We start from the raw sequence: 27090 nt of genomic DNA, 5'->3' as shown, positions 1-27090 counted from the left end.
TAGAAACTGACATATAAAATTACCTACTTTGTAGTTTTGAAGTAACTTTGAATACTGTTAGATTTAGTTAATTTAGTCAACAGTATGACCACATTTTAACTGTGAAACTATAAGTACTGTAACTCTGAAGGTGTTTTCAGGAAATTTGGCAAACTGTTGGTGAACATTACATATCTGTTGTACACAAAAGCAGATTCACTTATAAAGTACTTTCATTAAAGTTTTGTTTGTGATTTTCTGAAGCCTTTACTGAATTAGTTGTAGTGAAATGTGATTTTTATGCTCAGAATAAGGATACTTATTTTTGTCATACAGTTTAATTTGCATAACTTGTAGAACCTCCTAAATAAATATGAAAAGTGTTTGGTGAAACCTTATATTTTATCTTTCTGTATCATAACACTGACTTTAGCAAAATCTTCATTGTACAATGAAAAAAGTTGACAAATATGAAATAAAATGAATAGTACATTGTTTTCTCTAGAATAATTACAAATTATAACAAAGTTCCAAACTATCTTGTAAAGAAATCAGTTACCAGCTTCAAGACGTGTTTCTTGTACATGAAGAGACAGATAAGTTATTAGTAGTTTTGCTATAAGAGTCTTAGTCAATGATTGGTTAAAGATGCTAGTTAATCATTATTCAGTTATTTTAGCATTTAGTTTTTAAGATTTCATATGAAACTAAAGTACTAATAAACCAAGTGTTTGTTATATTGACTGAACTTTATTAACAAGAATTACTGAATATTAAGACTTAAAAATTTAGATGTAATAATTAAAACGATAATTCTGGCTCTGTTTAGCTGCTAAAAATTGTGTTGGTAATTTATCTAAATCACAGATGATCATTAAATGAAGTTGTGTGTGATATAACCCAAAACGTACTTGGAATTTTTTAAATCAAATACTTCAACTTTAATAAAATGTCAGTTTTTAAATATTTGACAGAGTTATTAAATATATTTAAACTGGATACTTATGTGATGGGATTTGATCCACTGGATTAATGATGTTGTTAGACTAGGAGTATGTGGTGGTTGAGGTGTTGTTAGACTAGGAATATGTGGTGGTTGAAGTGTTGTTAGACTAGGAATATGCGGTGGTTGAGGTGATTATCAATTATAAATACAGGTTAAAATAAGTCAGGTTTGATGACTTCCAACTTTTAAACATTGTTTTATTTGTATTGGCCCATCATGGTCAGGTGTTTAAGACATTTGACTTGTAATCCGAGTGTCGTGGGTTTGAATCCTTGCCACACCAGTGGCAAAGATGCTTGCCCTTTCAGCTGTGTGGGCATTATAATGTGATGGTCAATCCCACTATCCATTGGTAAAAAATTACCCCAAGAGTTGGTGGTGGGTGGTGATGACTAGCTGTCTTACAATCCTAAATTAGGCACAGCTAGTGCAGAGAGCCCTTGTGTAGCTTTGCACAAAATTCAAAACAAACCAAACTAGTTCTTTTGTATTTCAATAAAGAGTATCCTCATAAAATCTCTTTTGAATCATTAGAGATGAAGAAATAATGATGTGAAAGTGCATGTCATGTTTATCAATTGTGTCAGCATGCTGTCTCCAAAATTCCCAGCACAAAGCTTTCTTTATAGTAAATTTGATTTTATCACAGAATTATCTTTATATATATTTGTGTATATATTTACATAAAATTCAAAGTACTTTCAGATTTTAAGTTGAGCATTTTTGCTGCAGTAACTGAAGATTTGCTTCAGTTCTTCCTATTTTACTGTGATCAGTGTTATTATCAGCATTTTGATTGCTTGTGCTGAATGGTCAGTGTAAACTCCTATCACCCAGTGTCATGTCAAAATTTATCAAACAGAAGCAAAGTAAACATGATTTGAACTTGCAAATGTTTTACTTGGATTTCTTCATCAAAAATAATTTTTGAGATAATGTAGTTGTTATTGATTAGAACAGCACTATAGGAATGCATAATTATTTGACAAGTATAACTCAGGGCAGTATTGTCTAAACTGTGGGATGTGTTGTTGGGGGATATGGCCTTTTGGTGGGAGAAACAAGAGCTGGAGATGGTGATTATCTAACAAAACTGTCACTTTGATCTCAAAGATGTTTTACTCTTACACTTACTTACTCCTTACAAGCATTTTTTTCATTTTAAAAAATTATAAAGAAGAGATAAAGAATATGTTGATTTTACTGTTATTACTTGCAAAAATAATTTTAATTCAAAGGAGGACGTAACAGAAACTTTGTTGAGCTGGGGGGCACTGCTGTTGAAAGTTTGGAAAACACTGTTTTGGGTAAAATAATGTATCTAAATAGTATTATAAAATAATGAAATAACTTTGAACTTTAGGCTCTAATTAGCTGAATTACAGCATTTTGAAAACATTTGAAGAGGATAAAAAAATAAATTATTGTGGGAACCAATTATTAGGTTTCAGCATGAATAGAGAACTTTCCAGAAAGATATTTTATTGTTTGAGTGGTTGAGTATTTTTATTTTGGGAAGCTATCTTAGATTATTTTTCTTGGTTGATATAATGAAACTTTTGGGCTTTTGTGTACTGATTTTACAAAAATTATTATAATTTCCACTATTGTTCATCTGTTGAAGGTATGTGGGGATTTCATGACAGACTTCTGACCCTGCGAAAGGCACTGCATTCTCTCCTAACCCACAGTAGTTTCACACAAGCATTCTACCGTAGGTGGCGCTGGCAGACTGCACTGCAAAATAAACAGGTTAGTAGACCACACATGTTTACCCTTATGTGTTTCTTTGAGAATGATAAAAAACTGCTTTATATAGTAAGATGTCCATGACACTTAAAAATTTCAACATATTGGTGGTGGTTAATTTTTTGGGACTTGGTAGGCTTTACAAGAATTATGTTTTTATCTATAATTAACCAACCAGTAAGAAATAAAATTATAACAAGTCAAATTAGTCGGTACACAAGACATTTATTTCTGCTACTTACCCAGTACATAAGCCTTTCTTTATATATGTATTTCTTATAGTTATTCACTACATAATTCTTTTTATTTTATGTATTTCTCCCACTTACCCACTGTCTCTGCTGATACAGTGGTAAGTCTACGGATTTACAGTGCAAAAATCAGGGGTTTGATTCCTCTCAGTGGACTTAGTAGGTAGCCCAATGTGGTTTTGCTAGAACAACAACACACACTTACCCACTACATAGGTCATTTTTTTCATATATATATTTTTGATACTCACCAATTGCACATTTCTTCCTTTTTATATGTATTTTTGGTACTTACCCATCCCACAATTCTTCCTTTTTATATGTATTTTGGGTACTTACTCACCATGGATACTTGCTGATGTTTCTTTATTATGATATAATTATATTTATTAGGAAGAAGTTAAATGCCATGCTGACATCTGTATCTATTTATCTTTCAACCAATCTGTTGTTTAGAGAACTACTTGTAAATGTTTATTTAACTTGTACAGGTTTTTGTTACATTAATCAAACTTGTCACTCTGTGGGATTTCACAAAAACTGACAGAATATTCATAGATAAATCATAATTGTTTAACATTATCATTGCAAATAACTATGGTTTGCAAAAGTGTAAGGAGGCAGTGAGCTGGTCTCTGGTATAGAAGAGGTTGAGATATATTATTATATTGTATTTTATCATTGTCTTGTATCTACAGGCAGGACTGGTGTATTGAGGTTGAGAAATATTATTATATTGTATTTTATCATTGTCTTGTACATACAGACAGGACTGATGTATTGAGGTTGAGAAATATTATTATATTGTATTTTATCATTGTCTTGTACCTACAGACAGGACTGGTGTATTGAGGTTGAGAAATATTATTGTATTGTATTTTATCATTGTCTTGTACCTACAGACAGGACTGGTGTATTGAGGTTGAGAAGTATTATTATATTGTATTTTATCATTGTCTTGTACCTACAGGCAGGACTGGTGTATTGAGGTTGAGAAATATTATTGTCTTGTACCTACAGACAGGACTGGTGTATTGAGGTTGAGAAATATTATTGTCTTGTACCTACAGACAGGACTGGTGTATTGAGGTTGAGAAATATTATTGTCTTGTACCTACAGACAGGACTGGTGTATTGAGGTTGAGAAATATTATTGTCTTGTACCTACAGGCAGGACTGGTATATTGAGGTTGAGAAATATTATTGTGTTGTACCTACAGGCAGGACTGGTGTATTGAGGTTGAGAAATATTATTGTCTTGTACCTACAGGCAGGACTGGTATATTGAGGTTGAGAAATATTATTGTATTCTACCTACAGGCAGGACTGGTGTATTGAGGTTGAGAAATATTATTGTATTCTACCTACAGGCAGGACTGGTGTATTGTGAAGAAGAGTGGCAACGAGAATGGCAGAGTCTGTTAAAGATGGCGTCATCTGAACCTCGATCTCGCTTACAAGGAAAGCCACCTGTTTGTGGTTCTTATCAAAAGAGGTAAGCGATATCAAAACATAATTGTCAGACATCATGTGAGTATTAACCAAAATGCAGATAAAAATTTAATATTTTCAGTTTTGACAGCTGATATTTGTTTACAGGGAATAAAGTTGTGTGTAAAAGAATATTTTTCATTGTAAAAACAAAAAGGACAAATGTGGAAAAATAGATAATACTGATTATGAAATTCAGATCTTGTTCTAACAACGTGTCTAAAATAGGTAATACTGATTATAAAATACAGGTCTTATTCTAACAACTTGTCTAAAATAGGTAATGCTGAATATGAAATACAGGTCTTGTTCCAACAACTTGTCTGATGTCATTAGCTGTTTTAGTAGTTAAGAAATGTATAAACTGTAGACTTAATGATATGTTTTAAATAGTGGCTTCTCATTTATTTGAAACAAATTTAAAATGATTTTCCAATCAAATGTTCATGCAGCATCAACACAGGATTGTGCATTTAAGGAAAATTTATTTAAAAATTTGTAAATTATTTTTGGTGTAATTTTAACTGCAGATCTTGAAACAGGAAAGAAAATATACCTTGGGAGTATTAGAAAACAAAAAGTGTAGAATATATAAATAAATAAAACATAAAGTTAAACTTTGTAAGAAATGTAATTAATAAACTCCAAAATAATATCCTAAATCTAACTTAATCCTGGATACTGCTGGGTACTGAGATTGAATTTTCATCTTAGATAAGCTAGCTGATCAATCAGTCATTCATTTCAATGAATCTTTTCATTTCTCAATCTTTTGTTTCAAGTTAACCAAAGTTAAAATCTGACTAAAAGTTGTAATCATGTGTGTGTGTACAATTATTATTATCATCTTTAATATATAATTTCAAAACAAAGTTTTTAGTTACATATTTAACTTTATTAATTTTTTACTGCTTAACATTCCCATGCAGATGTACTGTAAAATTTGATGGTAAAATAACAGTTGGTTTATTTTACAAAACATTTATAACATATTTTGATGTAGGAGGGCTAAGAAAACTGAGAATTAGTTTTGGTCATGCAAAGTTAGATAACTTTTTAGTTGCTTAGAAAGCTTTTAATTTTGTATTGCTTACCATATAAAATGAAATACTAAAAATTGTACAAATCAAATATTTGTGAGTTATACTTTCTCGTGAAAAACATTTGTAAGAAATAATTTTTGCCTTCACCATGAAAAAACAAAATTATATTTATAAAGGTTTGTTACAGTGTTGCAGGACTTGAAATGCAATGTTTTTTTTTCAAAAGGAGTCAATGAAATTTCTTTCAAGAGTGAGAAAAGTATTCTGAGATATCTTCTGTGAACCTAATGCAAAAGTGGTAATAATAAAGCAATTAAAGTATAAGTTCAAATGAATTCCAGCTGTATTACAAATGTGATAACTATATGGACTGTTCTTCTAACATCAATAACTTATAAAACTATGCACAAGTAATTCAGTGTTGTTTTCCAAAGAGTCAACTGTTATTCCTCTTATTTGTATTCCTTTAGGAGACCAGAAGGTTATGATAAATAATATTATTTCCAAGTTAGTCATAGCAAGATATCCAAATAAATTAATACTGTTTTAAACATTTAAAGTAGTTGCTTTCTTACAACTCCTATATCAGACAGTTATATGTCTTTTCCTGTTACGAATTTTTGTTCTCATGGTTGTTTTAGCAATGCTTTTGCTCAGTGTTTTTTGTTACCATTTTCTATCAGTACCTTGGATTCCTTGCCTGAGGAGGTCTCTAATGTTTATGAAAGTTTGGAAGAGATTCATGTTCTTGCCTTAGCTCATATCCTTCGTCGTGCTGTGATTGTTATTGCTGACACGACTCTCAAAGATGTCACTGGGGAACCACTTGCTCCAATACCATTTGGAGGTATCTACTTACCTCTGGAATGTCCACCTGCAGAATGTCACAGATCACCACTATGTCTTACATATGATGCTGCTCATTTCTCAGCATTGGTGGCAATGGAAAAAGAAAGTTATGCAGAGAAGCCTCTAAACCCTCCAGGTATAGAGTTGATAATTGTTGTTTGTTACATTCTTTTTTATTAAATTTACATATTTACCTGCTGTCTGAATAACCTTACAGTTCATGTGGATCCATCTACTTTATGAATATACTAATGGTTATCTATCTTCCATATAAATATACAGTTGAGTCACATCTGGCATTTTACTCAGATCCAATTACTGTATTTTTTAGGCAGATTTACTTATCACTATAGCGAGAGTATGGTCAAATGTACCTTCCGTGTGAATATATTGACAGTTTAGTCACATGTGCCCATAATATGAATGTACTAGTAATTTATTCAACTCTACTTTTTTGTGGCCATATTGAGGGTTCACTTTGATAAAAAGAGCTTTATTTATATTTCATTTTAATATTAAGGACCTTTTAACACTGTATATTTCCTGAACAGGTATTTTTTTCTATAAAATGTTGAAATTTGTCATATAATTAATCTCTAATTCTTTTCATTTGTTATTAATTCAAATTCAGACAGTGGATTGAAGATTATTTGTAATAACTATATTCTAATGCTAACTTGGTTCTGACTCACAAAGTTCTTAGTATGTCATATATTATTTGAAAGGCCTGGTGGTTAAAGTGGTTGACTCATAATCTGAAGATACCAGGTTCAAATCCCCATAACATCAAACATACTCTCTCTTTCACCCATGGGTATGTTATAACATGAAAGTTAATCCCTCTATTCATTGGTAAAAGAGTAGTCCAAGAGTTGACAGTGCACCCACTGATGACTAGCTGCCTTCCCTCTGGTATATCACTGATAAGTTAGGAATAACTAGCACAAATAGCCCTCGTGTGATTTTGCACAAAATTGAAACCAAATAAATGTATTTTAATATATACTCAATAAACTGGACAGATATTTCAATATCAGTTCTTCATGGTGTCACTAAAATATTGGATCTGCAAATGGTTTTTACTTGTATCTCTTGACATCTTGTATTTTATTGTGGTGACTCAGTAACCTTTTCAAGTTTTATCACTGTATACTAACATACTTTTTGTAAAATGATTAGTTTTTATTTCAATAGTTGCCTTCTGCCTATTATATTGGTTCAGGTTTCCTTGTTATTGTTATAAAAATAATTACCTTTTTCTTCATTGTTAAGTTATTGATTTTATTACTTTGATCTGATTACTATTTCTTCTATTTAATATTTGTTCAGTTTTCTTATTTTCTTAAAATTGTGTGTTTTCCTCTTTTCTTTTCAATGATTCCTCTACAGTTGTGATTCAGGGGCCATGTGTGGATTCCTCTACATGGGGGCCTGGCATTCTAGCTCGTTAAAGCGTGCGCCGTAATCTGTAATCTGAGGTTCCAGTCGGGGCTCGCCCTCCCAGCCATGGGGGCATTATAATGTGACGATCAATCCCACTATTCATTGGTAAAAGAGTAGCCCAAGAGTTGGCGGTGGGTGGTGATGACTAGCTGCCTTCCCTCTAGTCTTACACTGCTAAATTAGGGATGGCTAGCACAGATATCCCTCGAGTAGCTTTGTGCGAAATTCCCAAAACCAAACCAATCCTCTACATGGTGAGAGAACCTCTGAGGGTAGATTCTGTTCTTTCAGTTTACCTCCTTTGGGATCTAAACATCCACCCATGTGTTTGCTGTGCATGATGACCTGTGAAGGGGAGGAGAGGATTCTGGTGGTTGAGGGGTCCAACCCTAACACACCACTTTGGCCTTGAATCCCTGTAGATGGACAGCCTTGGGGTGGCCTCCCTAGGTTCAATCGGATGGTCCACTTGGGCTAGGGTCAACCAAGTACCAGTGTTAGATGTTCTCAACAGGTGTTGTGGACATTGTATCTGACACTGGTGTTTGGGTATAGTGCTCATAAAACCCTGGCATTCTGCAGTGTCCTTGTTTTACATTGTAGTGTGTCCCCTTGTAGGGCTCCATGGTGGGTGGATCAGTGGGCACTGAAATGTGGTATCTTTATTATGGATACCCCTCTTTTTACAAAAAAAATAAAATAGATCATTGGAAAATGACCACGCGTGGAGGACTCTGTTGTACAGTCAATATTACAGCCAGATACTACACCTCAATTTCTGCTTATTCCTTCTTTGTCTGAGAAATCCATGGGGAAGATGTCTCCATTTTTCATTCAGAAGAAATTAGAGGGACTTGCTGGCTCCCCAAAGTCAGTGAAAAAGTTGTGCTCTGGAGACATTTTGGTGGAAACATTTTCACCACAGCATACCAAACTCTTCTTGAAATCAAATGGGAATATACCCATTAAGGTTACTCCTCATGCAACTTTGAATTCTTCCAGAGGAATTATTGTTGAGAGGGATTTAAAGAACTTTCCTGAGTCAAAAATCCTCATTGGTTTCTCCAGCCAAGGTGTTACTGCAGTGTGCCAAATCTTCACTCATGAAGATGGAATTATGGACCTTCCTGACATTCTGATATTAATGTTTACATCACTAATCCTCTGAACTGCAAGGTACATCCTTACATTCCTAATCCTCCCAGATGTTTCCAGTGTCAGCTGTTTGGTTACTCAAAAACATCATGTCGTGGTTCCTTGGTATGTGATGTAAAGACCACAATGCAAACAAGTGCAACCTAAAATCACACTGTGTTAACTGTAGTGGCCAACACCCCTCTTACTCTATTTCATCCCAAAATGAGTAGAAGAGAAAGGTGCAATGCTTAAAGACTGCTAATAGTATCATTTACTCAGAGGCTCAGAAATTATTGTCCTTCACTCTATCTTGAACATATGCTGCTGCACTCCATTCCACTACCACGGTGGGAGTACAGACAGATCTTTCTGTGCCTCCAACAGAGTCGTTTGCAAAACATCTTAAGAATCTTGTGCCCTACATAATTAAAAAACTTGATGCATCTGTGTCCATTTCCATCTCTGTCCCTACCACTCCTTCCATTGACTGCCCAGTTTCACTTCCTTGAGGTTAAAATGTTTCCTCGGGTTCATCCTCTTCTGCAGCCCTGAGAAGTAAATTGACCATTTACTCATGTCCTCAGTCATTGGAATCTTTGTCCACAGACAGAGACCTACCTACCTGACCCAGGACAGGATCCATGGGGGTTGATAGTTACCATTTCCATTCTACTATTGGGGGATTTTAATGGATATAATCCCCTCTGGGCTGGTGCTAGTACTGATGGGAGGAGTTGTTATATAGAGCATATGTTCTTGGACCACAACCTGTCTCTCTTCAATATTGGTTCTTATACTTATTTTCATGCACCTGGTCAGTCTCACTGCTTTCGCTCTTTCTATCTACTCCCTTTCACTTTTTGTGGAGAGTCCACAGTAATCCATGGGCAGTGATACTTTTCCTATCATTTTGAGAGAGATTTACCATGAGAATGCCATCTGACCCATGTGCCTCGATGGAAGTTGGATCAGGCTAACTGGTGTTCTTTCACCACTCTTTCAGAACTTGATCCTGCCATCATGTGTAAGCCATTGATAGATGACTGTGTGGCAGTAGTAACTGACTGTATTATCCAGGCAGCTGCTCAGTGTATTCCTAAAACCTTGACACATTTCCCACAATATCTTCATCCTTGGTAGAATCCTGCCTGCCACTTGACAAGAAAAGCTTAAAAACAGGCTTGGGATACCTTTCATAGGTATTCCACATTTTTAGACTGCATTGAATTTCATCAGGCCCATGCAGATGATTAGCAGGTCAGAAGAAATCTTGGATTAATACACCTTTAGCATATCTTCTACCACCAGTTCCAAAATCATATGGGACAAAATTGAAAAGGTTAGTGGCCAGTATACTTCAACCCTCTTTTGATCTTGTTCTCTGATGGTCAGGAAGTTGCTAGTACCCAGAGCATTACCAATACTTTTGGTGAAAGCTTTTCTCATGCATCTAGCACTTCTGCTTCATTCCCCATCTTATTGGCCATCAAAACATGGGTACAACAATAACCTCTTTCCCTTTGGGATGATCATCTCTATGACTATAATTTTCCACTAACACTGGTGGAACGTAAACTTGCCCTTTATCAGTCTGGCAGTACATCAGTCGGACCTGATGATATTCATTGTGAGATGTTGTGCCATCTCTCTTCTGCCTCTCTTGCTATTCTTCTGATTGTTTTAATTGGACCTGGCAGAAGAATGTTTTTCCTGATGCTTGGCACCATGCTATTGTACTCCCTTTTCCTAAACCTAGGAAGGATCTCACAATTTCTTTGAACTGCCGTCCACTTCCTTTGAGGAGTTGTATCTGTAAGGTCTTAGAGAGGATCAATCAACCCCATCAGGCTTTTACTTTTGTCTCCTAATTTTGGGATTAAGGGCAACTCTTGAGCTTTTCATCATTTGGGATGAACAGATGTGGGATCCCTTCAGTGGTCACTGTGTGACCAATGCATCATGTACTCCCAATCCTTTAGATCATCCTGACTTGTTACTCAGGAGCAAAATCATTGTCTGCTAATGGTAATTGGATCAGAACAATGCTACTATTTGGATACCCATTCTACCACCTCATCCTGAGATCCATCTGTTCCCAGATGCATCTTTTCAGGGATGGGGAACTTGTCTTCAAGATTAGGAGTACTTGAATAGAAAACAAATCTACCCTCCATATCAGTGTTCTCAAACTTCTTACAGGACATTGGGCAATGGTTCAAGGTCTGTCTCTTTTCAGTGGAAAACCTTTCTGGAAACATCCTGACATTTCTACTGTTGTATTTCAGATTTTTTGTCAAGGAAGCACATATTCTTGAGACTTTTGTTTTCATACCTTGAATCTTCTGTACTGGGCTCATTCCAATTATACCAGTCTTTTAGCATGTCTTCTTCCAGGAATGATGAATTTAATTGCAAATTACTTGTCTCAACCTAACAGTATTCTTCTGATGGAAATAGTGCTACATCATGAGGTTTTTGGTGGATTTGCTCACAGTGTGGATCTTCAAGAATAAATGCCTTTGCAACTAACTGGAATTCTCAACTACAGTTGTTTTGGTCTCCATTGTCCTCAAGTGTTTCCCATATATGCATTCAGTCAGGACTGGACAGATTAACATTTATATGCCTTCCCCTGGTTCATTCTACTCCCTGTAAAGTTCTCTTGGTTGCACCCTATTGTTCAGCTTAAGCATGGTTTCTGCTTCTTCATTATCTTCAGGAATGTCCAACTGTTCCACTTCTGCATTGGAAGTTTGTTTTGATCAAACATTCTCTACTCAGATGTTCAGAAACTCAATCTTAATGTTTGGAAGTTGTGGCCATTTGTCTGACATCAGGGTTGAACTTATGAAGTTTCTCTGTACTTCACTAAACTTGTTCGTCGGCCAGTCATGATTGTTTGTCAGTGGAGATTGTATATTTATTGTTGGTGGTGTATTAAAATTAAACCCTCTTCATCTGAAGGTGTCAATCATATCACATTTTCTAACTTGGATATTTGAAAGGGGGGTTGCTTTGTTTATGGTAGTTATATAAAGCATCCTTGTCTTCAGGTATTCTAAATATCAGAAAGTTTTTGAAACCCCAGTTCTGCTAAAATCTTTTCATATTCTTTGGCCCAAATGACACCTTTTCAGTTACTGAATTGGGATTTTACAGTTTTATGTGTGTTGTCTCATCCTCCTTTTTGAATCATTAGATTCATCTTTTTTTTCAATTTTCTCTTAAATTGTATATTTCATTGTTGTTGGCCTGCAGACATTGATAGTCAGAGTTGTTTGCAACCATGTGCATGGAACTCTTTCTCATTCCACGTTTGTATTCTTTTTACCTCACTAGGTTCTTAAGATTTTGGCAAACAGGGAAAGAGAAATATCCTTCTAACCAATCTGTTTGCCAGCCATTTCACACCTTTATGACTCTTTAGAATCCTGATTATGTCCTGTCAGGGCTCTTAAGTGTTACATGACTTGTATTTACTCATTTCAGGGTGCTGTGAACTGGCTGAGATACTTCTGTTTCATGTGATTGATTTTCCATTATCCTCACAAGGCAGTTTTAAAAATTGATTTGCATAGCCTATGATGGATTATCATTGTAGGAGAGGAATGTTTTGTTTATAATATTTAAAATATGTATTTGCTGTTTATAATACATCATTCTTAGAAGTGAAAGATTTTTACTGTTATGTATTGTTGTAAATGGTTCTTACCATAATTTGTATAACAAAAGTGATGTAAAGTTAGTGCTGTTATTCTTTAAATATGACATCCAGTCTGTAGCACAATTCTTGTAAATTACACTGATATTAATTGTTAATATGTTCTATGAAAACAGTTCTACAGTCACTAAACATAATTAGTAGCATTGTTTACAGAAGCTCCTTGAACCAGCACTTTTAATATTTACTATAAAGATTTTGTTCATCATGAACTAGTTTAATGGTAAGCCAGATGACAGCAGACTGAAATGTATGGTTTAGTCCAGTGAAAATATATTGCAAGTAATTTTCAACAAAGTTTGGTACTTAAACCAGTGAAGCTACTAACCAGAACAGTTAGATTAGATGTACTATGTGTAAATTTTAAAGGTTTATCTCAGTTAAGTTCATAACTTTGATATCACTTGGATATTTGGTTTTACCAAAAACTCATCATTGTGAATGTGTTTAAACAGATTTAAAAAAACTTTTCTCAAACTGTTAATTAATTAGTAAAATATTTTTTATTCAAATGTTTGTTTTTAAAAACAAAATGTAGCAGGTTTTGTTAACTTAATAAAAAAACTTAGATTAATAGGTTTTCCTGTTTGTTTCAGCTGCTATTCCTTTGATGGATCCCGACCATAGGCTACTTCCAATCCAGTTTGCCGTAGATCCTGGTAATGAAGTTCGTTGGGGAAATGATGAAAATGATTCCTGGATCATGGCTAAGCTAACATTAACAGACAGAGATAAGCTAGGGTTACTAAAGGAATATCTGGACATCACTGAAATTCCTGTCCCATGTGTAGACAGGTATGGCACTGTCCAGATGGTTGAAGGTGAAGCAACATTGGAGCATGGACTTGAGACTCTGAGGGGAGGAGATGACCATACTGACACTGTTGGTGATGTGATTCTCTACCATAAAAACAAAGCTGCTAAACAACTTCAGACTGTAGCTAAACAGTTTGGTAGCATTGGAAAGAGCATGGGAAAAAAACTAAAAAAAAACTTTGCCAACATTGCTCGTAGAAGTAACTCTTTTAAAGGAGAAATTGGATCATTCAATAAAACTTCCAGTTTAGAGAAGAACAGGAGTGCCATCTGCGACACTCAACCAGCTGGTGGTAACTTTGTTGGAAATACTAACACTGTGATAGCAGCAATACTTCACATAGATAAAAGACATGAATATCAGGAAGAAATGATTCGCAACTACCTGAATTCTGCAAGAGCTCGGTTTTTGCATGAGACAGAGCAGAAACAAGGATGGGATGAGGACAGAGATCAGAATACCATTCATCCTGTTCATTGTATTAATGCTGGTTGCATGTCCTACAGCTCAGTAGCAACAAGTTATCTTTGTCCTTCCTGCTATACCCATCAGAAACTTCAAGAGATGGAACTTCCTTGTGATAATCCAAAGGAACCTGAAACTCCAGCAGACAAAAACAAACCAATAATGACTTCAGGAAATTCCTCTTTTTATGCTAAGATTGATCAGTCCATGATTGCCTCTCTTGAAAAAGTGCCCTTAGGTGTGAGGTATCCGGCTGCTCTACAACAAGAGCTTCATCTGGCCAATTCAGTCTTCTATGGGACCACAGCTACCTTGCCTTTGAAGGAAGAAGAGCAGCTTATTTCTGATAAGCAGGTTGCCAGTAACCAGGAAGGTGTTGTGCAACCATCTGTTACAGCTCTTGGAACTAAGTATGCAACAATAAGCATGGGATGTATTTCAAATATGCAGCCTCGCAAGTATATCTGAAGTTTTGCCTCTTATTTCTGTAGAGCTTCTCTTACTTAAAAGGTAGAATCTTTCCAGTAAGGATGTATATGTATTCAAGAAGTTTTAGGATGGTGAGTGATGGTATGTGACTGTAACAAGGAAAAGAGGTAAGCTAACTGAATACAGATGAAAACTACCCAACCAATAACCAAATAATAAAACGTTCATTGCTAATATCTTGATGAATATTTATTTATAATTATAATTTATTTCCTTATTTGTCTTCCAGATTAAGGGGTTTGTTTTGTTTGTTCTTGCTCTATGAAAGTGACAGTGGCTGTAATATTGCAAGATTTACATCAACAGTTGTAACAATGTGTAATTATTTAAATTTTTAGAGTAAGTATTGGTTTTTCTACATTTTTCTCTCAAATATCATTTATTTTTAGAAAGTCAGTAAAGGACATTTGTATTTTACTGTCTTTTTTTTTTAATGAAAATTGTTTTCTTTAGTGTATAATATTTGAACATGAAGGATGGGTGAAAAGAAAGTTTTAATTATTAGCTACAGTTGTGTGTACTTAGCAGATGAAAATCACCTTTGTACAACTGTAAATAGAGCTGACTGTACTTGGTTTATATATGGCTTTTGTAACTGATTTATTTTAATACCTGACATAACTGTGGTCATTGGTAGAGAAGTAGCAGATGTCATTGAACTGAAGGAAGGTGTGCTTTTGATCAAATGCATGAATAATAATAATAATGAATGAATTCAAATTACTATAGACTTTTAAAAAGGCTTAAGAGTGAAGGTGAGGTTGCTGTTGTCATCTCTGACATTAATACTTTGACCTAGTATCACACAATAGTACATCTAGCTGAAATTCCAGGGAAAATGATCTGTGTGATATCATATTTTCACCCACTCTTTACATTGTGTTTTTAGCTTCATTTTTAAGAGACGTCTTTTATAAAAGTATAACTTTTGTATGTTATGTATGTATACAAACATATACATATCTATTTCGTGTGATACTTTGCTGAGCGAACATGACATAGAGCTGACATACTGCATGAGATCTGAGAATATTTCTACCATTTTAAATCTTATCTTGCACCTGAAATTAAGTTCAGGGTACAAAATAATTCAGATTGTTTTGCTTTTTAAAACATTTATTTTACTGAAAACATTCTGTATAAGCTAGAGATTGTTCTTTTATTGCACATCAAGTTATTGATGTAAGATGGCAACAATAAATCAGATACTACAGACTAGAGGAACAAAGAACTCTCATGGTATGTATATCAGCTGATGTACCTTACTTTGATTGTCACATCCTTTTTGATTTATGAACAATGACAACATTTTAAAGTTGTAGGAAAGAGCTGAGTTTACAAAACAATTTTAGCTTGAAGCCGTCATCTCGAACTATCTAATAATTTGATAGAAGTGTTACATAATAGCTGATGTACCTTACTTTGATTGTAACTTGTTCTTTCAAGAGAAAAACACTGGGCATAACAATGTATTGTAATGAATAATCCCATTCCATAAAACACTGTTGTTCAGTTTGAGAGAGGTCTTAAAGAAAATATTATGACATCTGCTAAGGGGCTCCTGGGTGTATCTCACTGACCCACTTTAGAAACCACTTGTCATTCATTTTCTGAGTTCTTTAAACTCATTTTTTATCATCTTGTAAATAGACTTTATTTTCTCAACCCTATTTTATAAGGCAGAAGTATTTTCCAGATAAATATACTTATTTCAGGTTTATATGCTAAAAAATACATTTTAATAAAACTATATACTTAATTTAGTAACTTTAAAAGTTTTTTTTCAAAAAATGTTGTTGAATTAAATTTGTGTTTGTTTTTCTTCACCAGAAAGTTTGATTTATATCTTTTGAGAAAAATGATCATTTGAATTGTCCAAAAGAGAACCCCATGTAAGAAAACTAATTTGTTGAAGGCTGCTTATGAGAGAAGTTATTTCTGGTTTTATTTTTTGGCAAAAAAAAACCAAAAAACATTTGGGATAAAGTTTTTTTGGAAGAAAGTAAATTAATTTATGTGTAAATATATGCACATATTCATTGCACCTGTTTATTGCAGTGCAACTGTTTTAAACCCATTTATTATGAAGAGTGTTGAAACTGTTACTGATGATGTCTTTGAGCCTAAATATATGTATTGTAAGAAACAGTGAAGTTCAAAATGTGACATGATGATTGGATCTAAGTACATGTAGATGTCCAGTGTAGCTAATGGTAATAGTAGTATAATAATTGAAGTTTGCATTTAACATATATTTTAATAGTGAGAATTATGACAATATTCAGAGCCCAAGCTTGTGTGATCTAAAAAGGACACACAACATTTCAGCTAATATTAATATATGTACATGTAATTTAAAAGGGTGAAATATACAAAATTTGTTTAAAATCTGAATTTATGGGTGATGATATGTGTCTAATCCATAGCTTGTGTGCATAACTCTATCTCATTTGTTGAAATAGAAACAGAATTGACACACATATTTGCTTATTCTTTGAGTGATTTTCTATGAAAAATTTTCACCTTAGTTGTGAAATTTGTACAAGTTCAATGTTTAATTTTAAACAAAAGTGACTGTTTTATGTGCTGTGGGAAGATGGGCATGTTATCAGTTGGAACAAAAGTGATTGTTTATACACTGTGGAAAGATGCACATGTTATCAGTTGGAACAAAAGTTAACATCTTACAAAACATATTCAATGTCTTAAAAAGGTCATGGCCACTTAGTATGAGAGCATGGTAAAGTTCAAACCACGTGGCTAGAATGGTAAGCTCAGATCATATTCAGTTGGTAATGGTGAAGATGGGCCTTTACGATAGTATAGTTGGGCAGTATTGTTCTGTAACTGAGATTAAATGAAGGTCATGGTAATCATTTAAGTAAAAATAGAGGTACTTGGTTTATATAGTGTATATCAAGGTAATAATTCAGTAGTGTTAGCAACAGTTCAATGTTTGGTTATGAAAGTTATTAAAAGACAGCATATAAGTGTTAAACTCCATGTGCATCATACCTGACACTCCATTCCATTTGACCTTAGGTTAGTTATTTTCAACTGACTTATGTATTATTTGGAGAAATTGTTTTCAAATCTCAGCTAAATATGTGAAGTACCACAAGTTTGTAATGCTTTGTGCTTTATCTGAAAGTGACAACTAAACAAGTTCTATTTGTTCATAAGTAAAGTTGTTTTTGTGTAGAGAAAATTATATGTAATAGTGAACCCCCACCCTCCTGCCAGGGTTACAAGTACAAAAGATGCTCTACCCTCACATTAAAAGAAACTGGGCCTCTTACATTTATATTCTGGCTGGTTTGAGTCCCCCCTCTCTTCTGTATGACTTTTCACACCTATATGGTATGATATAGTATTCTGTGTGTACACAACTGGTTCTGAAGTTGTTTATTTAACAATGCTTGGTAACTGTATAAATTAAAAATAAAAATTAATCAGAGAAACTTAAATCAAGTGGATTGAAATAAATGATAATTTTATCAGTGACATGGTTTCACAAAGTTTCCTTAGTTTTAATGACAGTTATAAATTTGAAAAATTGCAAATTTATTGTGAAAAGATAACAATCACTTAGTTTGACTAATTTGTCTTTTTATCAGACATCTTTATAAGCAGTAATCTGTACACAGCACCAGCTTTGGTAAATATTTTAAGAAACTTCCATGTAAAAACTTTGAAGTAATGTGTTACGTTTACCATGCTATACAAACAATACTAGTAACAAACTTTTTACAGTCTGGATATAGGGTAGTATTGTGTGACATATTTTAATGAGCTCACAGTGAATTGTACTGTACACTTTGTGGTAAACTGTTATCTTGTACTGGGAAGTGTAATCAATATGTATTTGTTACAGAACTGACACAATCTCTGCTGTGGCTGTTACTTTAAGTGTATCTTGCTATAAAATGACTATTTTCATAAATAATTTAATTTTTTTTTATAAATCAGTTTTCAGACATATACGTGGTTTCAAATGCTTTCGAAAATCTTTGTTAATATAGATTCCATTCATACAGGGTTCTTGAAGATCATAAAACTTTTTTAAAAAATTACATTTTTGATGAAGTTTGCACGTATTACTATTTATATGTTGACTTACTTTTCTTGAAACTTTAGAGTTTATATTACACGTGGTTTCAAATAAATTATCTTTCTGAAATATTCCAAGACATAAAAACTGTAAAAAATAAATGTTTTTGATATGTGTGACTTTCTTAAGAGTATTGGAAGAAAATGTAGATTAAACATGGGTTGAAAAGTTGTTTAATTGACAATAACTTTGGGATGTCATAGATATGCTTTATATTGTGGTTGGGCATTAAATGTAAGATTTGGATTAAAATAAACGTGATGTTCACATGTATCATAATCATGTTTGATTATACATTAATTTTGTGATTGAATACGAGTTATTTTAATTTTTGTGTTTTATTAAACAGTAACATAGATTGTGTCAATGAAGTTGGGTTGTATCATTTGTTGAATGGTTTGTTTTTTATTCTGTAAATGGATATAAGATTAGTTTATGCCACTATTTAAAAGTTGTGAAGTACAGTTTCAGTGAAAAGTAACAACCTAATTTCAGATGCATTTTTTTCATTGTTTGGTTTTATCTATTAATTAATTGAAAATTTAATTTACAGGAATTGAGCCCAATTAAAATGGTGTTTATGTTTTTATTACATGTTAATGTAGGTTGTGTTTGTAATAGAGTTGTATTGGGAATGAAACTTGAGATTCTAAAACCTGGAATGTTTTTATAGTTGTCATATAAAGTCAGTTTACAACTGTCATGTAACTCACAATACATAACTAGAAAATACCCAAAGTTGTTATAATCAATATAGTCATCTTCATTTTCTGTCTAGTTACCATACAACCAAACATTACTGAATTAAATATTTATTATGTATTAGTAATGTAACTTAAACTTAACTAGAAAAGATGTTACATAAACTCATCATTAAAGTCAACTATTTAATGTTTAGTTGTTGCAACCAAACAGTTAGAAAGTCCTAACAGGTTTAATGGTACCAAGTACAACCAAATTAGAAAGCTCTGTCAGATTTAATGTTACCAAAGAAACTAAGTTAGAAAGTCTTTCCAGGTGTTAAACAAAGTGAATTTAAAGTCAGATAGTCACACATAAAGCCAACTGTAAAGTACATTTAGTTATTATGTGCTCAGATAGACATATATCATCTTTATTATTCTTTCAGAACCAAATAAACTTTCCTAAGAAGCTCTTACTATTTTAACATACCAAAATAGACAAGGAAAACAGTCTCATATGAGCTTCACCTATAAACACTTTTCATTCACACAGTTTCAAAAAATTTGTGTTCATATTGCACAGAGAGTCTGTATAAATAGCGTATAACTAAACATTAAGTTAGATATATGTGCTGTTTGTAAGTGTGGTACAAGTAAACATAAATGTTTCTTAAAGATGTCAAAAATATTCAGATGGTAAACTACTAAACTCAGTCTTTCACAGAAATGTGAAACTTTGTATGGTTATGACCCAATCAGAACATTCCCTTACACTTTTCACATTGCAAATTGTACAATTCCTAGATATTATTTTACAATGCCACACAACTGATCTAAACTGTTAACTATTACATAAAACTGTGTGAAAAAAATAATTCTTGAATTGCCAACAGTGTCTGAAAGTTAAGCCTGATGACAGTTGTGTGCTTTTTATTTTTTGTTTTTAATAATACATTTTCATTAGTGGATTAAATGTTTTTAGACATACAATAAATGGATAGTTACCAGGATGTATATAAATTTGGTTTTAGGCTAGTAAACATGCTAACAGTTTGAAAACTATGTGACAAATTTGACTGTTAAAGGGTCAAAGGTTTTGTACTTTCAGTATTTACTGGAACGATAAATTTCATGATTTAGGGTCAAGTTTTATTATAAAACACATTCCTGTTATATGTTTTGGATTTGAAAATGTCTGTTGTATTTATTGTATTGAAATATCTCGAGGTAACATCAAGAGTTTGTTTGACTCAAAGACATGCTGAATTTCAGCACTGAGGTCACTTTATTTTACGATTTGTGTAATTAAAACCTATTCAATTTTAGTGTTTTAGTATTGTACAACAAGAAAAGTGTGTGATGGTGTGTCACTGTATTATGTTTTATTTATGACTACATGTAGCAAAATCATTTAAAGTCAGAGGTCATAGTTTGTGAAAATTAACTATGGAAAGTACTTTAAAGTCTAACATCATAAAACCACATTATGTATTGTAATACTCTTATCCTAATATAGTATTTGTTTAAAATGTCTTGTAAACAAATTAGTAATGCACTTATAATAAGGAATTAATGGAAAGAAACAGAATTTTCTTACCACTATTTTGGATGAGAGTAACTTGTGGCTAGCATGTTATTGTGTCAATAGTCCATGATCCGTCCTTTGGTTGTGGTTGATAGTGTGTAACACAGCTACATTAAGATTTGAGCAATGTTTTCTATCACTGTACGAGTGGATCTCCAGATGTTTGTCAGCTAGAAGTAAAAATCAGTTAAAACAACATTATAATGAGAATTGACATTATGAAAAAAGAAAAACCTATGTTAGAGGTATTGTTAATGAATTTGACATCAGAATTAACTTTATTTAGTATGTCAACAAAACAAGATAGAAGATATCTTCGTCTGCAGTGGAATAGTGTAGTAGAACATTAATGAAGAAGATATATTCTTTCATTGGATGATCACAGCTGATGAATTGTGATTTCATTCAAGCCAGAAGCCTAAATGTGGGAAATGAGCTTCTTACTTCTGCTGGCTTTAAGTGGTAGAGGACACAAAAATGGATTTTTATACTGGTATGTTGTCTAGTCTTGATGAAATGTGACTGTCACGATTTGGTGTTTGCTTATAAATACAGGGTGGCCCGTAAGTCCCTACCCATCCATATATCTTATGGATCCAGTGTATCTGTGTGGTGTCACCAGTATTCTTGTGCTCACGTACTTGTCACAATACGATCTTCAAGTATAAATGGGCTTACATCGGCCATATTTCTCTGAAATAGAAGAAACAAATTTATAATACTTGCGTAATTGAATATAACATAATAACATATGGATGGGTAGGGACTTTTGGGCCACCCTGTACTTTAACACCTGTTTTGTTTTGTTTTCAGTTGACCTAATATTTTGCTAAAATAAGTCAAATGTATTTTATTCATCTACGAAGCTGAATCAAGTTTCAAGTAACAGTTTGTGGAGTATGTTTGTTTTTTCTATAATGGGAAGTGTAGATAATTCCTCTGTCAAACAGTTTTAAAGTTATTTTGTATGTAACACATTATTCCTGCTGTTCTACTTTTAAAGACATTTTTTTGTGTTGGATGTTTTGTAGAATATTCATATATGAAAATAAAACTTAAAATGGTGCAAGTACAATAACTACTTCCTGATTTCAAAAGTTTTTTACTTATAAATAACACATTAAGTGGATAAATAGACCCTCATATTTGTGTAGGTTTGATATATCATATTAACTGAACATTTTAACAATGTGTGTATATGTATTTTTAAAAGGTGGTTTAATTAATATACATATATATACTTAAAAAATGGAGTTCCAAAATCACAGTGACAAGAATTACAATTCTAAGTTTAATTGGAAGTTACTAAGACATGTTTTCTGATGAACTCATGCATGGTCATATCTCTCATTGTCTCAAAGGTAAACTTACTTTTGATTTTACTGGGCTTCATCTTTATATGGGCAGATTTCAGTTATTAAACCTTAAATGGAGTTCTGAATTTTTAAAATATTTTTGAGTCAACATTTGATTTCTAGATGTATTTTGCTTGGCAACAGCTAAAAATTGGGTATTTTAGTTACAAAGTAAAGTGAATAGGCTCATCTTTGTTACTTCCTTGTTTGTTTATAGTTTAACAGTATGAATGTGTTTATGTATGTTTCTTCTTTTCTGGATATTCAGTCAAACACTTATTAGACAACTGAATTATTGCTTATACGACTTGAAGCCAAAGCAGACTTTCGTTCAAAATCTTGCCACTTCTCAACTTAACTATATCTGTTTTACAATATACCTAGATGGTGGATTCATATCATGATAATGTACAGTACTGGCTTGCCCATTTCTAATACCTTACTGCTGATTTCATCTTCTGGTCATATCTGATACACTGTATCTGTTCTTTAAATTATTTTCATCCATGTGTGATTTATTATTAGATTTTTATTTTTCATGGTCTGTCTGAGAAGCACTGTGTTGCTGAAATGTATTGTTCCTCATTATCATCCATACAAGTGGTTTTCCTCAATATTTGACTTGTCTTTTTAAGTCTTGTGTTTTTGTTCTCTGGTGTCCTTAATTATTTGCTGAATGCTTTTCCAATGGATTGTTGAACTTATTATTCTTAGAAATCCATTTTTGAATGGAACTTTCCACTGTTAGGATTACTTTCAGTTGGTCAGGTCAGAATAGTTTGTGAAACAAGGGCCTGTGTTATTCATATTTGTTTAATCTAAATATCAGCCCTATAATGTCACAAGATGCCTTAAGCTTTATTGTGTTCCATATTTCTCACCACCACTTACTTTATGAATGTGTGTTAGGATACTATTGATTTTCTCTTACGATGACTTGATGCAGTCTTGCACCACATCATCATTTCTTGGAGACTTTATCCAGTAGTTCCTTCAACAATCTTCACAAAGTGCATGTGTTTTGATTTTCCTAGCACACAAATGTTTGAATCTTCTGGACATCAGGTTAGTTAAAATGTACCTTTTACTCTTTGTAGTTTTGTGGTTGGAGTGTTGGGAAATCATTTAAACTGATTTGTGTATTGTGATGTCATTGTTCCTTGCCCTGAGGCAGTGCAAAGTACCTGTTGTTGCCCAGATGCCTGCCGTGAATGTAGTACAATGATGAGGGGTCAGAAATGTTACTCCAGTCTGGCCATAATCCATTGATGTTAGTTTCCATGTTACTGTTTTGAACGTGTGATTTAAAATGTGAATTTTCTTCATAACTTAAGTACCATCTTAACACATTGTCACTTGCAGAGTTTACTCTTGCACAGAATAACAGGAGAAGGCCTGGTCTTTGGATTGGAAATGTTTTGAAAGTATAATTCACCTGGAAAATATATAAATAATTTACAAGAGGATTATTTTGTTTAGTTCCTAGGTAGGTACTTTGCCAAATATATCTTAGATATGAGTAATTTACTGTCCATTTTGTTTTAATACATACAAAGTCACATACAAACTTTTTAATATTCCATTATCATACCTAATCATGAAAGATTTAAGCATAGAGCCAGAAAGTCAGGAGTAGTTGAGGTTTTAATGATGCAGTCCTGTTCTGTGAAGACATCTGGTGTATGTTTTTTACAAACTAATCAATACAGTCACATGCTTGTTTCTCTTGAAGCATTAGCTTTAGTATACAGCCAGTAAAACAGCTGTTTTCTGCACTTTCAAGTATAAAATATTAAATTCAGAAAATTAGACTTAACCATATTTTATTTCTTTATATATTTGTAAAGTTTAAAACCAAAAGTAAGAGATGGGAAATTGTAAAAGTTTGTTAATTTAGTACTCAGTATAAGTAAAAAAAGTCTAAACATACTAAAAACTAGGTTTAGAAATATGTAAGTCAGTCCAGTGTCTTCAGTGCACTGATTTTTATCTTCTTTTCCTTGAGATGTAACATCATTCCCATTATTTCATTTGTAACTTTGTGCTGGTCTTGTAATGTTCATATTTCTAACAATTTGTTTTTTTATTTTGTAAGGTACAAACATGTGTAAGAGAGGAGGTAATGAAATTTTGTTAACATGTAACTGGGATTTCTTGTTGGTTAAGTATTATCTAGAGTGAAATGGAGATGCTTTGGTAAGCAATGGACAAACTAAAAACCAAGGCAAGGTATTCTTGCATACCTGACTGTGAAATATCATATTTATCTGTACAGCTGTCCATCTAGAAACTATTACACTTAACCTTTGTGGAATAAAAATGGAAAGAGGCACAATGTTTTATTGAATAACATTTATTTAAAGTTATTTATTATTAATCTAATTACATTTAAAATCATTACTGGTAATTGTTGCCTTTATCTCCACTAGAATTATTATTAATTACCTATTCAAATTGTTTCAAATGACAATCCTACGATGTTTTCTTTCATCATTTTGTTATTAGAATAATACTAGACACACACACACACAAACAAAATATACTTTAAATTACATGGTATAATACTTTTGAGACCTTACTTGAAAGAAAATTTGAAACTTAATTTTCCTGGTACTAGTAAATTCATCAGAACGGGAAATCAAACGATACTTTGAAACTTGTTAATTACATGGGAGTGAGGTTCTTCAGGCTTAACCTAATACCCTGCCATGTTGTAGTACAGATTTACTGTTTAGGAGACACCTTAAGACCCCATACAAACAATTGCTGCAGCTGTTTGGTAAGTAGTTAGTATAACGAGTCAGTCGATACAAAGTTAATTTTTACTATGATTATCACAGCCAGTGGGCATGCCTGTGTGTATAACTGACTGATACTCTAATCTGCACTGTGGTTGCAGCCATTGACAGGGAAGAAGTTTGTTGTTTATCATAGTAACTTATTGATTATAGCTGTGGTCAAGCAGAGAGAGCTACACTTTGTTGAAGTTTAAAGCATGATAAAAACCATACTTAACTATTCTTTTTGTAAAGTGCATTATACACACACATATTTACAGAAAGCAAACAATAACCGGCACTCAGACCAGAATACTCAACTACACCAGATGAATGTGTAATATCACATCTTAAGAAGAGATACTTGTATAGTTTCAGATATGATTCTCTTACTCCGACTGAAATAATATCCGTCACTCTCTTGATCAGTTGTTCGTAAATTTCATACAAATCACTTTATATTAAAAACCTATACACAGCAATAAGAATTATCAACGTCGTTCGAATAATCATAAATTATGATGCACAGTGCTATCATAGGTGTGGTGAATCTCCAAGGTAGGTGACATCATTTGGATGTGGACTTTGACATTTCTGCGGGAGAAAGAAGAGAAACACATTTAAGTATATTGATAATACTTGCTTGTAATATCTGAAGAGCTGAACACAACTTAACTTGGTACACCTATTTTGACCAGTTTACATTAAGCATTCCATAATACAGGACTAACACATCACTTACCTTGCACAGTTCTCATACCTGAGTTATGGACAGAACAAGAACATAATTATACAAAAGTGTACTTCCTATCAGAAGTTTTCACATACCATTGTAAGTGTCGAAGCAAAATTATTTTCTATACTTTGAGGCACAATATATTTATATGTATAAACTAGTTGTAATTAACATCAGAAAGTTTAACAAGGACAATACAAAATTAAACTACTACTAGTAGGAGCTAACCAAAAAGGAGACCCTTTGACTTAAATACTAATTTATTTTTTTAGATAACTGTGTCAACTTAATACATTTGTAATTTGTTTAAAATTAGCAATTAGCACAAGAAACACTCTCTATATCATAATTGTGGTGTTGATAATTAAAAAGTATTATGGGTTAACAGAGAATGTGATGATACATTTAACAATAGTTTGACTTAGTGATTGTAATGTGACTTTAGGAAATAACAATAACTGAATAAATAAGTTTTAAAACAGGATCAGTAAATGGTATTACAAAAATAATCTAAAGACTAGTTATTGTCAATATAATTGTAATAAAAATTAACTCTAACCTTAGACTTAAGTGTTCTGAATAGTTTAGAGGTTAAGCACTCACACTTTGTTAGGTGTAATATATGTATTTAGTGAGTGTTATTTGGAAGAGACATGCACATTTAAGTTTGTAGGGAGAGGTGCCAGGAGTGATACAGTCTGTGTAGTGCACATAGGAGCTAATGATGTAGGAAAGGGTGCATTGGAGAACTAATTCTTAAGTTATTAATAAAGACATTCAAAGGATTGTCAGGGATACTCTGAGACTTAACCATGTGGATGAAATAAGAAGTAGGGGGCTTGGGTTAATATACAAGTACAATAACTGGGTGGATTGATGGAGGTTATTAATTGCAAGAGCAACCTTAAAATAAGATGTAGATAGGGGTATGATATGGAAGCAAAGGTGGTTGTAACGGTGTGGAACAGAGGATTCTGATATATTGGGAATAACTGACAGCTGGAGTAATGGTTTACATGACAGGAGTTTCTTTGAAATACAGGGTTACATGGATAGACTATTAAATGAAGGAAGTTATGTCCTGTTGTTATCAACGCTAACAGCAACTCACTTAAATCTTTTTGGTTTTCCTATTATTGGTTGTTAAAGAAAGCTTTTAGAGTTGAAATTTGTTATTGCCTGTAGAATAAAAGTGGTGAAATTAATAAGAAACTACAACGAAACAAAGAATACAGCTGTGCCACAAGGTTATAATTATGGAATATTTTGGAGTAAATTTATGAGTGGTAGTTTTTCAGAAACTGCTTACACCCTCTTCACAATTGGTTATGGAAATTATCAGAACACTTCTTTAGATTTATTGTTAACTTAGATAAATAGTTGATGGTGGAACATATGATCGT

At 33.0% G+C, this 27090-nt stretch overlaps 2 protein-coding genes across 4 annotated transcripts in view; one reads left to right on the top strand and one right to left on the bottom strand.

Annotated features, from left to right (window-relative positions):
- LOC143239186 (OTU domain-containing protein 7B-like) overlaps positions 1–17566 on the top strand; it is a 47945-nt gene extending 30379 nt beyond the window's left edge. For both annotated transcript variants that reach the window (XM_076480053.1, XM_076480052.1), the window contains exons 6-9: positions 2610–2737; positions 4356–4480; positions 6203–6504; positions 13266–17566. In XM_076480053.1, coding sequence (XP_076336168.1) covers positions 2610–2737; positions 4356–4480; positions 6203–6504; positions 13266–14419 — 1709 coding nt within the window. In that variant the 3' untranslated portion in view covers positions 14420–17566. The remainder of the gene's footprint in view (positions 1–2609; positions 2738–4355; positions 4481–6202; positions 6505–13265) is intronic.
- Positions 17567–24511: 6945 nt separating this feature from the next.
- The window catches only part of LOC143239187 (semaphorin-2A-like), a 478807-nt gene continuing 476228 nt past the window's right edge, over positions 24512–27090 (bottom strand). For both annotated transcript variants that reach the window (XM_076480055.1, XM_076480054.1), the window contains exon 17: positions 24512–25545. In XM_076480055.1, the coding sequence (XP_076336170.1) occupies positions 25486–25545 (60 nt within the window). In that variant the 3' untranslated portion in view covers positions 24512–25485. The remainder of the gene's footprint in view (positions 25546–27090) is intronic.

Source organism: Tachypleus tridentatus, chromosome 13 (genome assembly GCF_004210375.1).
Source record: "Tachypleus tridentatus isolate NWPU-2018 chromosome 13, ASM421037v1, whole genome shotgun sequence".
NCBI lineage: Eukaryota > Metazoa > Arthropoda > Merostomata > Xiphosura > Limulidae > Tachypleus > Tachypleus tridentatus.
The sequence above is the reverse complement of the archived record's forward strand: the minus strand, read 5'-3'. Positions and strand labels throughout refer to the sequence as shown.